Source organism: Rhinolophus hipposideros (assembly GCF_964194185.1).
Source record: "Rhinolophus hipposideros genome assembly, chromosome: 10".
In the NCBI taxonomy this organism is placed as follows: Eukaryota; Metazoa; Chordata; class Mammalia; order Chiroptera; family Rhinolophidae; genus Rhinolophus; species Rhinolophus hipposideros.
In genome coordinates, this window is record NC_138056.1 from 44,979,810 (window position 1) to 44,993,631 (window position 13,822).

At 35.9% G+C, this 13,822-nt stretch overlaps 1 protein-coding gene across 1 annotated transcript; it reads left to right on the forward strand.

Moving 5' to 3' along the window:
* Nucleotides 1–8,688: 8,688 nt before the first annotated feature.
* LOC308503848 (olfactory receptor 51B2-like) lies at nucleotides 8,689–9,621 on the forward strand (the record flags this gene model as incomplete). The annotated part of the gene is made up of 1 exon (XM_081063518.1): nucleotides 8,689–9,621. One exon carries the CDS (start codon nucleotides 8,689–8,691, stop codon nucleotides 9,619–9,621), a length of 933 nt encoding a protein of 310 aa, XP_080919644.1.
* Nucleotides 9,622–13,822: the final 4,201 nt, after the last annotated feature.

Genomic DNA, 13,822 nt, shown 5'->3' on the forward strand with positions numbered 1-13,822 from the left:
AAACCAAGGGTCTTAGTCTCTCTTCTCAGAAAAATGACCATTCAGTATGTGTACATGTGATTAAGAGCATGAATGTTGGAACTTGAGTCTTTGGTTTACATTATGACTATGGCTCTTGCTATGCAACTTTGGGAAAGTTGTGTGTCCTCACTGTTCCGTATATTTAAAATGCAGGTAATAATTATAATTGCATAAAGTTGTTGTGAGGTTTAAACATAAAGCACTTAAAACAGTATCCAACATGTTAGTAAGCAGTCAATTAATGTCAGCTATTATTACCTCTGTTATAATCAATCACATTTATTTTAATTATTTGTATTTTAGACTATCTTTCCCCACTGAATATTGAAATACTTGAGAAATAGACTCAATCTTTCACAATTTATGCCACACAGATAGCTAAATGGTTAAACTATAGAATCAATGTAGTAGTTTCCAATTTCTACTACTGGAGGTAGATGAATTTAATGATGTGTCTCTGATTGATGGAGAGTACTTTTTAATTCCAGATTGAAACCACTAACTCAAGAACACCATTCTACTTAGCAAAAAGTTTTAAAAAATCTACTGCATCAGATTTTAGACATACATGTATGTATAGAGGATACATAGATAAACACACAGGTGTATTCCTTTATTTCATAAAGAAAATGATGAGATTCAATTTAATTACCAATTATATTAAATTGAATTAATTTTATTTAATTCATTATTAATACAATGAGATAGAAAACAGGATTGAGAAAATATATTGTAGATAAACCTAAATTTACAATTAAGAATGGCTTTAATGAACATTTTTTAAGTGAAAATTTTATTAAAGTTAATTTATATAAAGGAATGTGAACAAACCAAAAAGGTCGAGCTCATTGAATTTGTTGCAAAGTAAGTTCACCATTGTACAACACATAGAAGTTTACCAGCCCAGCAAAAGCCCCTTCGTGTCCCTATCCAGTCCACCTCTTGGATTGGTTTTACCTAGTTGTGACCTTTATAAAGTGGAATTATATGCTATGAGTTCTTTTGTGTCTGGCATCCATCTCCATTATTAAATTCTTGAGAAATATCCATGTGTTTGCATGTAGTAGAGTTGGTTCATTTTCATTTCTATACAGAACTCCATTGTATGACTATACCCCACATTTATTTTTCTACTCTCAAGAGGTAATAGTTGCAGCTATGTCAAATAGTGTTGCTCTGATCATTCGGGTACATTGTTTGATTGTTTTGTGCACATAGGGATGAATTTCTGTTAGGCCAAATAAGAATACAATTCCTTGGAAAACATATGTTTATTTATAGTAGATGCTGTTAAATATTGCCTAAAGTGATCACATAATTTTATATTTTACTAGGAGTTCACGAGTTTCACTTGGTTCACATACCTAACGACACTACGGATTTTCAGTGTTTTAAAAAAAGCTGTTCTACTGAGAGTGTAGTGGTAGCTTGTGGTTTTTGAATTGCATTTCCCTGGTGACTAATAACGTTGCACATATTTTCATATCTTTATTGGTTACTTGCCTCATTTGTGAAGTATGGTACCCGTTCCAGTTTTTTTGCCCATTTGAAAAAAAATAGGTTGTCTGTCATTTGTTTATCAATTTTTCAGGTGTTATTTATAAATTATTGATATGAGTCTTAGGTCAGATATGTGTATGACAAATATCTTTACTGCTCCATAGCTGGCTTTTTAATTGTCTTAATTTTTCACAGAAATAAGTTATTTTATTTAGTGCAGGCTTATTTATGGTTCTTGTTTCTGTGAAATATTTAAGAAATTTTAAATCCAAAATCAATGAATCTCTGTTGTCTTACAATAGCTTTAAACTTTTAATAACTTCACCACAAATTGAATTTTGTCTACGGTGTGAGGTTGATATCAGGAATCATTTTTGTGTCTAGATTAATTTTGTGCCCATCGATTAGCCTACATTCTTTCCTGATCCAAGAAGGACCCTGGAGATTATAACCACAGTTGTATGCACCCTCTTGTCCCTTTTCACATAGTTACAATGTTATCTTGTTAGCAGAAACCATCATGACATCACCTGTGGAATGACACATTTTATTCCCTACAGTAGCTCTCTATCCAGAACATTTATATTCTTATTCGGCAAGGAAATTTATACTTTCATGGATGGCCAAGCCACCTGATAACTGACTAGTTCCTATCATAGGTTGGGTTCCCCAGAAGCAGATGCTGGGACAGAGTTTTGGGTGAAAGGTGTTTATTAGCGGTTAACACCTTTGGAAAAAAAAAGAAGGAAGCAGGATTTGGCAGAGGAAGAAACCAAACTGAAGTAAAAGCTGACCAAGCCTTATCCAACCTAGCAGAAAGCTCTGGAGAAAGTACGCTCAGTGGTATTACCCCATGCTGGGGTTGAAATGGCCAGGCTTTTAAAACTCTCTTCATTTAGTCACCGAAGAAGGAAGATCATGAATTTAGTCAAAGTGGCTTTCTGCAGCTGAGAGACATCTTGAATAAACAGATTTGGAAGCTGCCTGGTGACAAACTCCCAGAGCTGGATAGAAAGTCCTTCCTTGATGGGGAATCTAGCCTGTACATTTCCATGTCTACAACAGTTTCCTTGTTGCTATCCTATATTTGGAGAACAATTTCCAAGACTTTTCACACATATATCTCTTAATCTAATTATGATTCCCAACATTCACAGACCTTTGGACAATTGAAGCATATTATCCAGGTATTAATAGAATATCTCCAGGGCTTCACTAGCTCTCAACACATGTGGTCCTCTTAAGTTTCACAGGAGCATATACTTAGAGTTTCATTACAATTTATATATTTAAACAAGTAAACAAAAACCACTTTACATTTTAAGGGTGAGTATTTTTATTTTGAAATAATTATAAATTCATAAGAAGTCACAAAATATATATAGGGAGACCCTGTGGACTTTTCACCCAATTTTCACCAGTGCTCATGTCTTGCATAACTATGATACAGTATCCAAAGAGGTGAATTGACATTGGTACAATGCACAGAGATTATTCAAATTTCACCAGGCTTACATACACACATTTGTGTATGTGTGTGTATAGTTTTATCACATGTGTAGCTTAATGTAAACAGCACCACAGTCAAGAGACAAAACCGATCCATCTCCACAAAGCTACCTCATTCCACTCCTTTGGTGACATACCTGCCTTCTTTCCTCTTTCCTGTCATCCAACTACAAATCTATGCTCCATATCTAAAATTTTGTTATTTCAAGGAAGTTACATACATGAAATCATTGGCTTTTTGTTTTTGAACTCAGCAAACCTCTCTTGAGAATAATCCAGTTGTTCTAAGTATCAATAGTTTATTTTTATTTTATTTTTTTATTGCTGAGTAGTAATCCATTGTATTGGATGTACCACAGCTTAACTGTTCACTGATTGAAGGTCATTTAGTTTTTTTCTAGTTTTTAACAATTACCAAAAAAGCTGCTATGAATATTTGTGCACAGGTTTTTGTATAAGCATAAGTTTTCATTTCTCTGAGATAAATGCCCCAAAGCGCAATTGCTAGGCCATAAAGTAAGCGCATGTTTAGTTCTATAAGAAACTGTCAGTATTTCCCAGAGTGGCTGTACCACTTTCCATTGCCACCAGCACTGATGAATGGTCCAGATCATCTGTATTCTTGACAGCATTTAATGCTATCACTATTTTATTTATTTAAGCTAGTCTGAAATATCTTATGATGCCTGATTGTGGTTTTAGTTTGCATTTCCCTAATGATTAATGATGTAAGATCTTTTCGTGTATTTATATGCCATTTGTTCATTCTCTTCAGTGAGATGTTTAATCATGTCTTTGCATATTTTCTAACTTTATTGTCTTTTTGGGGGGGCTTTGAGAGTTCTTAAAATATTCTGTATACTACTCCTTTGGATAGATTGGATAGGTTGTTTGCAAATATTTTCTCCCATTCGTACCTCTTATTTTCATTCTTTTAACAGGTTTTTTAATTTTTTATGTTTTTCTCCACCATGTCAAATCTCAGATCAAGGTGGCAGCAAAGTTAGTTTCTTCTGAGGCTTCTCTCTTTGGCTTGTAGATGGATATCTTCTCCATGTGTCTTCATGTAGTTTTTCCTCTGTGCACACTGGTGTCTATGTGCCCAAATTTTCTCTTCCTAAAAGGACACTAGTCATACTGGATTAGGGTCCACTCTAATAGCCTCGCTTTAACTTACTCACCCAATCAAAGGACATATATCCAAATACAATCACATTCTTTGAGATACTGAGGATTACAAATTTAGCATATGAATTTTTATGACAATTCAGCCCATAACATCTAGTAACCAGTTGATAATTTCAGCAGGACTCATCTGATTTGCAATAAACATTACTTTAATTATAACAAAGCATGGTAACAACCAAAACATTTCTTCAGGGACAGGAAGTTTGTTCTTCTCATAATGTATGTTTATTTTCCCCTAAAACCAGTAACAGGCAGGATGTTTCCTATCAGAGGTGGAGAGGAAACCACAGATATCATCCCTGGGATGAAAGGGGTGGGGTATGGCTGGCCGAAGCCATGTGTTACAAGGATATTCACTGATTTTCTAGAAAAAGAGAGAAATTCTGGCAAGATGAACTCAATAAAGGAATAGTGAAGGCTGCAGATTGTGGTTTCATGTTTGGTACTGGAGAAGGCAGAATGGCTTTTACGATATTGACTCTCGTCCATCTAACTTTCTACTCTCAAACTGGCCTCAAGATAAACCAAGCGGAAGATATAATTAGTATTCAAAAGACTTTCGCCAAGAAGAGGATAAGTTTCCTCCTGAGAGCAACTGAGAAAGATTTGACCTTTGAAATAGATGTGGAAGACAAATGGCCTTTCATAGGTTAAACCTGGGTCTCCTGGGGCCATAAAGACACGTGCTCTGATTTCTCACACACAAAGCTGCCACCTGAGGCTTTATTAGGTTCATATCTTATTTGGAGAAGATGTTTTAAGACCTTGGGGAAATGAAATAAGTGTTCCATTTTCTTCACAGGAGGGGTTAAGATATAGAAAATATTTCTTAAGATCCCAATTGGCTGGAAAAGCAGAAACTCTGGGGAGGTGTTATCTTCATTAATAATCTCACTGGCTTTAAGAAGGAGCCATGTATCTGAATCTTCAGGAAGGACCCAAGAACTCTGCTCCTTCTCCCTAACAACTGAGTTGTGGTGCATGTGAGTATGGGGAAACATCCAGGAGATACAGAAAGAGGGCATAGGAGACTCTTCTATAGCTGTCTAGAGAGAAGACAGAGGAAGGCATAAGGGAAGAATCTCTATAGCTCATGGCTCTCAATGAGTATATAGACCTCAGCCTGAAGTTGGCATTACTTGAGAAAAGATTTTCACATGAGTACCTAAGAACTTCCATGCCCAGTGGTATAAATATGATTTACCCTCCCATATGTTTCCCATTTGTCTCCTTTCTAGGGGATAACCACAGAGGTATTCTGCAAGATTTTAAATAAGGAAGAGAAAGGTTATAACTGTAAATGGTAGAAGGTTACCTGAATTTTGACATACTCAACTATGTATTATGCCTCTTGGTTCATTCCCTTTCATCTTTCCTCAGCTTTTGTCTCTTCCCTAAAAGTCTTTTTTCTTAAAAACCAAGCAAAACTCCTAACTGAAGACATGTGAATTTTCCACAGCATGAAGTACTGGTAGATTCATATGAAATTCTTGGGAATAGAAAAGAAGAAACTGAGTTGGAAATTATTGGCAAAATAGAATTGATCCCTTCCACTTTGGGTAGCTTTCTCTGTAGTAATTCACCACTGTGCTACATATTCTTTTGCAAGAGGGCATTATTCACAAAATCACATTAAGAGTTTGGGTAAAATGTCATTGTCGGCAGGACAGAGAGGTAAGGGGAATGAAGTTGTATTTAGGGAACAATATATGAAGAAGAGAAGCTATATGGGATAATCTTTGCATCTATTAACTAAAAAAATATCACTCATATTTTCAGTAAGCTCTATATTTTGGTTTATGTCTCTCACTCTTGGGGACAGAGTATGGAGAATTAGCAGTGATTCTGTCAGTTTTCCATTCCTTAGAGTCAGGGTAAAAGGGCTGAATGATTGCCTCAAGCCCAGATATCTGGCACGTTATCATTGCTGAAAACTTATAGCTAGATCTCATCTGTTCAGGTCAAGATAAGAGGATGTCTTTTAAGGGGAGTATCTTAAGGGTGTATATGGCAAAATAATTTTTAAAAAGCATATTTGAATATTTGAAAGTCTTTCAAAAATGTCATTCCATAGACGAGTGGTTAAAGAAGTTGTGGTATATATACACAATGGAATACCATTCAGAGATAAGAAAAAATGATATAGGAACATTTGCGACAACATGGATGGATCTTGAGAGTATAATGCTAAGTGAAATAAGTCAAACAGAAAAAGTAGAGAACCATATGATTTCACTTATATGTGGTATATAAACCAAAAACAACAAAAGAACAAGACAACAAACAACTGAAACAACAAAAATTCATAGCCATAGACAATAGTTAAGGGGTTATCAGAGGGTAAGGGAGGAGGGGGAGCAGGGTTCTAGAAGAGGGTTAATGGGCTCTAATATATGGTGATGGAAAGAGAACTGACTCTGGGTGGTGAACACACAATGTGAGATATAGATAATGTATTACAGAATTGTACACCTGAAATCTATGTAACAACAATTGTCACTCCAATAAACTTTAATTAAAAAAAAAAGTCTTTAATTTTGGGAGGAAACAACAGCCTGAAGAAACAGTTCTAGTATGTGACAAAAAAAAAAAGACATGTATTTGCTTCAATTCAGCCATATTTACTGATGACTCTTGATTTCCTTGCAAGTAAATCTCTCTCTCAGACTTCCCCTTTTCAGTAAATGATTTCACCATTGTCTCATTTGTTCAAACCAGAAATCTAGAGTCAATCTCATTTTATTTTTCTCTCATTCCCATTCCTACTGTATCAGCCAGCCTTGATACTACAAAAATGTATCCTTTCCTGTTTAAGTTTTCTACCCCCACTCTTGGCAACCACCGATTTTTTTATTGACTACATAGTTTTAACTTTTCCAGAATGTCATATGTTGGAATCATACAATATGTAGCATTTCAGATTGGCTTCTTTCATGTAGTAATATGCATTTAAGTTTCCTCTATGTTTTTTCATGGCTTGATAGTTCATTTATTTTTAGTGCTAAGTAATATTTCGTTGTCTGGATTTATTACCGTTTATCCACCTACCTATTGAACGATATCTCGTTTGCTTCCAAGTTTTGACAATTATAAATAAAGCTGCTAAATAGAACTGAGGGCAGATTTTTGTGTAGACATAAGTTTGCAGTTCTTCTGAGTTAATACCAAGGAGCATGATTGTTGGATTGTATACTAAGAGTATGACTAGTTTTGTAAGAAACCACCAAACTCTCTCCCAAAGTGGCTGTACCATTTTGCATTCCCACCAGTAATGTTTGGGAGTTTCTATTACTCCATAACCTCACCAGGATTTGGTGTCAATGTTCTGGATTTTGGCCATGCTAATGAATATGTAAATATATGATTTTGACTACTATATTCACTGCATTTAACACAAAGTGAGATTTAAAGAAGCAAGACATACCAAATCACAGAGATAAATATAATTGCTTTTAGTCAATATTTAGGAATTGAAAAAAAAGTGTCACTTCCAAGTTTTCATCTTCTGTCTTCTGGAGTCAAATGCAATACTTCTTGAAGCAAAAAGTTGTAAACTCCATAAAGTTTAGTAATATAACATTTCCATGAGTTTAGAAGGTACCAGGACAGACTTTAGGCACCCCTCTTTGGGGCTCCTTGAGTGGGTTGGTCTTGTTGCATAATAGTTTATCCATACAAATTATAATTTGAACTTCAATTCAAGTAAGGATGGCATAACCCAAAGACAGCTTATTTTTGTTTCTCATAAGATCATGAGATTTGTGTCCTTAAAGAACAGTCTAGTTTCTCATTTATGTAGGTATCAATTCCTATTTGTTGAATCAATAAACACATAATATGAATTGTGAATCCAAAATTAAAGTTCTGAGTTCTTCCCTACAATGTAAAATATGTTCACAATAGAGATGAGAAGAAGCTAGAAGGCAAAACTAGAAAGGGTCTGGGTTTCAAATGAGATCAGGTCAGACATTCAGGCAAGCTTTAGCAGAGGATTATGACCAAGAAAATGAGGGAGTAGAAAATATTCTAATTAGAGAAATGGGTGAGATATTTATGAAGGAGGGATACAAGTTGAGCACTATTTTATACAAAAACTGATTTCTTATTTTTGAAATGATATGGCAAAAATAATTTTACAGTTTTGATATGTACTGTTCAATACACTTGTGATTAGCTTGAGTTAGAATTTTCTGTTAGTATGAACTATGTACTGGATTTTGAAGCATTATATAATAAAATGTAAAATATCTAATGCATGGTTTTTATACTGATTACATTTTGAAATGGTAATATTTTGAATATAGCAGATTAAATAAAATACATTATTAAAATTATTTCTAACTCTTCCCTTTTTATTCTTTTACTGTGGCTATTAGAAAATTTAAAATCACGTATGTGGCTTAAATTATACTTCTACTGGACAGGACTAATTTAGAGAGACCATTTTCTGTTTCAACTCAGGGATCCACCATGTGGTCTAACATCAGTGCTGCCTCTTTTCTACTGACTGGCTTCCCAGGTCTGGAAATACTTCATCCTTGGATTTCCCTAGGCTTCTTTATCATCTATGTGTTCATACTCCTCGGCAATGGCACCCGCCTCTTCCTTATCAGAGAAGACCACACTCTTCATGAGCCTATGCACTACTTTCTGGTTATATTGGCAACCACAGACCTTGGAGTGACTTTGACGACGATGCCCACCGTGCTTGGTGTTCTGTGGCTGGATCACAGAGAGATCAGCCAGGGAGCCTGCTACTTCCAGGCCTATCTAATCCATTCACTCTCGATTGTGGAGTCTGGGGTCTTGCTCGTCATGGCTTATGATCGTTTTATCGCCATCCGCAATCCCCTGAGATACACCTCCATTCTCACCAATGCAAAGGTGGTAAAGTTAGGTCTAGGGGTTCTAATGAGAGGATTTACACTTATTGTGCCCATAATCATCACCCTCTCTGGATTCCCCTACTGCAGATCCCACGTCCTCTCCCATGCCTTCTGCCTGCACCAGGATGTGATCAAACTGGCCTGTGCTGACACCACTTTCAATAGACTCTATCCTATAGCCCTGGTCTCATTAACTGGTTTCTTAGACTCTATGCTTATCCTTATCTCTTATATCCTAATCCTTAAGACTGTCATGGGAATTGCTTCAGGTAAGGAGCAGGCTAAGGCCTTAAATACTTGTGTTTCCCATATTAGCTCTGCTCTGGTTTTTTATGTCACTGTGATTGGTCTCACCCTCATTCACAGATTTGGGAAATATGTGCCACAGGTAGCTCATGTTATTATGAGCTATGTCTACTTCCTTTTCCCCCCATTTGTGAATCCAATAACCTATAGTGTTAAGACCAAGCAGATTCAGAATGCTATTAATCGCTTTTTCTCTTTCCATAGAATTTGAGCCTGATCTATTTACTTAGGGAGTTATACTTTGGATATAGTAACTTTACTTGTGTCAAATTATTCTTAGGAATTAAAGAATATTTGTTTAAAAAATGGCACAGTGTGGCAGAAAGAATGTTGCCTTTGAAAAAAAAGTACTTCTGCTCATCTCCTTCACTTGTAACCTTTGTGATCTTGAAACAGTCATTTAACTTCTGAGCTTTGGTTATCTCATCTATCAATTAAGAATGTACACATGAAACTAACATAATATTGTATGTCAACAGTAATTGAAAAAATACATTTTTAAAAATTAAAAAAGAATAATAAAATGTACCTTGTAAGAGTTTTTCTCTGAGTAGTTGAGAAAATATTAATACGTATTGCTACTAGTGATATGTATTGTTCTATTAATTATATTTATTTATATACTAATATTATTTATATAATATTAGTATATAAATAATATAAGTATATATTTATGTATTTATAAATACATATTTATATATTTATATTAATTATATAATATGTTCTATTAATTATATTATGACCATTATCATTGGCAATAACAAACATCTGAAGATTTTGACCTGTCAAAACAGTTAGGAGGGAAGATAATTCAGCTAGTAGGAAATTATTAAATCTATGATGATTCTTTTATGATGAAATATATAGCTAATAAGAATAATATTATGAGAAGTTTTAAACAGTTTTTAATATGCTTATGCTCCTTGTCACTGTTTCCTTCACTTACTCTCAGCATAGAACTCTCCTACAACACCTGGGCCTCCAGTCCATTGACACTTATTTCTGATCTTCTTGTCTTCATTTACCATTACATGCTAAGTAAGATATTATTGTTTAGAAACTCTCATGTCATTATCTTTTTTTCTTACTGTAAACCCATCATAGACGTTTCCCTCTTCTATACTCTTCTCAGAAAACATAACAAAACAGAGCAAAATTACCCTCTCTTGAGCTCTTAACATTTTCCAGACCTTGGACCAACATTTGTGTAAGTTAATATATACAATTTTTATCACTATTCTTAGGAGTATTTATTTAATTCTTACAACAATTGTTTCAACACTTTTATCATCTCCATTTTACAGATGAAGAAGCTAAAAGCTGAATATACAAAGACAAAGAATCTGCAAGAAGTAGGGTTAAGGTTCATACCCAAGTGGAATGGCTCCAGGGCTGATGCTCTTAACAACTAATTCTAATAGTTGGAAGCAAAGTATCTAATCAAATTAATCTAAATTGGATTATTGATCATTCTCAAATATCTTCTGCTCTCATATTTGCTTTCTAAACCCAAGTCATACATAAATAACTACCTAGAACATATTTCTACCTGACTACTCACCGAGAATGCCCTAAACTGAATACGTTCTGTTCATTCTTTTTTGAAATCTGGCATGTAAAACATTTTTAGTGCAAAAGAGTCAAACAACAAGTAATCATTGATTACTTAATAGAGTCATTCTTTTCCTGTGTTCCCTATCTTAATAAAATCAGAAATGCAGATATCATCTTTCACTATTCTGTCTCCTCAACCTACCACCCTCAGTCACCAGCTTCTCTTCTTTCTAAGTTATAGAATCTCCCTTATCTAATTTTATCCAACCCTACTGACAAAATCTCCTCACATCCATATCAACACTATTTATTTTCTGGATTATTACAATTGTATTGTATACTCACCTCACTCACTCTTCCACTTTTCCAATGTGTTCCTCATACTTTCACCAAAGTAAACTTATAACAATGATTATCTAATGGTGGCTCTCTACCCCCTACTTCATACTCATTTTTCTTAAAGTCCAACTCCTTATGTGATTTGTGGGAACCCCACATGATGAGAACCTGCTAATATAGATTCTTTCTGTGTTTTTTTTTTTAGCTATACTAAAATTCTTTTTTTTTTTTTTAAATTCATCATATTTGTTCATGCCCTTGGCTTATGCACCATTTTCTCTGCTTGGAACTAAACTCTATCCCACTTACAAATACCATATTTCTTACATTCTCATTTTTCAAGTCTCAGCTTAAATAACATTTCCTCTAGAAAGTTTTCCCTGATCTCAAAATTATTTTTATGTGCCCACCTTAGCAGGCTACATCCAGCAGTAATAACAGTGCTATGAAAATTTCTGGTAAATGTTTTCTTTCTAGTATTCACTATAGTATTACATTCTGAATAAAAAGACCATGTTCCTCATCATTAACCTGAAACAAACTGGTCAGTTATATAAATATAATGCAATTTGCAGACAAAAAAAAAATGACTGACATGAACATGACCATTAAGAAATATATTGATGGGTGGAGATCCAAAATGGCAGAGTAGATGAATGCTGTGCTTGTCTCATCATGTGAACATATCAAAATTGCAATTAAATTATAGAGTAATCAACCTGGAGAACCATCTGAAGTATAGCTGAACAGAAGTTTTGTAACTAAGGATATAAAGTAGAAGCCACGTGCAGACTGATAAGAGGGATGGAGACACAAAACAGGCCAGCCCCAAACCTCCATGTGGTGGATGAAAGTTGGGAAGGATATCTTGGCCACAGAAGTTTCCTACAGAGGAGTAAGGGACCCCAGCCCCACATCAGGCTCCCCAGCCCATAGTACCAGGCTGAGGTGCCAGGAAGAGGAGTCCCCATAGCATCTGGCTGTGAAAAACAGGAGATTCCAACCATCTGGGTGGGAGGAAAATCTTTGAGAAACCCAGACATACTCTTAAAGGGCCTACACAGACACACTCACAGGCACTCACCCTGAGCTCTGGTGGAGGCACAGTGACTCTGGGATTTTCAGAGACATGGGGGGGGGTGGTCAACTGAGGTGTGTGGCTATGGAGTGAGATGTGCCTCACAAGGATTTATCAACAGCTGAACTTTATAGGAACTGCCAAGCAGAAGCACGCCTCTGTGTGTCCTGGCTTTTTGTGAAGATATTGCAGACCCAGTATTTGTGGCAGCCATCGTCATTTCATAGTGTGGCTTCTCCCATGTGTCTCCAGGTCCAGCAGAGGCAGCGACAAAGTATGGATCACTTTGTAGCTCCTACCAGGGAGACCCCAATGAGTCATATAGACAGTGGCTGACCTGCCCCAGAGCCCCTCCCAAAAGGCCCCAGAACCAACATACTTGGAGGTCAGCTTCAGATTATAGCAGATCACCATCCAATTATCCTCACAAGTGGCATACCAAAAGGGCAGTCGCAGCAGGCACCAGAGCCCACTGGGGTGAATCCCACTCCATGTGGGAAGCACCGCATGGAGCAGCCTGTAAGTGGTGGATATGGTCAAACAACCACAGACAGTCAACCAAATGGTCAATCCCACCCACTGATATGCCAGTAGCAATCAAGGCTCAAATATAATAGGAAAGCACACACACAACTGACACAAGGGATCAGGGAGACTGTGCCACTGGGCTCCACAGGGCACCTTACTGTATAAGGCCACTTGGCAAGGCTGGGAGATGTAGCAGAAACAAACACAGAAACAAACACAGAGAGGCAGCCATAATGAGGAAACAAAGAAATATGCCCCAAATGAAAGAATGGGAGAAAACTCCAGAAAAAGAACTAAATAAAATGGAGGAGGAAAGTAACTACCAGAGACTGAATTCAAAACGCTGGTAATAAGAATGCTCAAGGAACTTAGTGAGAACTTAAACAAAGAGATAGCAAGTATTTAAAAAGACATAGAAACCATTAAAAAAAGAACCAATCAGAAATGAAGAATAAAATAACTGAAATGAAGAATAAAATAACTTAAATGAAGAATGCACTGCAAAGAATCACCAGCAGACTAGATGAAGCAGAAGACTGAATCAGCTATTTGGAAGACAAGGTAGCAGAAAACAGCCAATCAGAACAGAAAAAGAAAAAAAAAATCCAAAAATATAAGGACAGGGACAACATGAAGAGTAACAACATCAAGAGTAGCATCATAGGCTTACCAGAAGGAGAAGAGAGAAAGCAAGGGATTAAGAACATATCTGAAGAAATAATGAAAGAAAACCTTCCTAACCTGGTGAAGGAAATAGACATACAAGCCCAGAAAGTGCAGAGAGTCTCAAACAAGATGAACCTAAACAGACCTACACCAAAACACATTATAATTAAAATGCAAAGTTTAAAGACAAAAGAGAGAATTCTAAAAGCAGCAAGAGAAAGGGAGCTCCAATAAGATTGCCAGATTA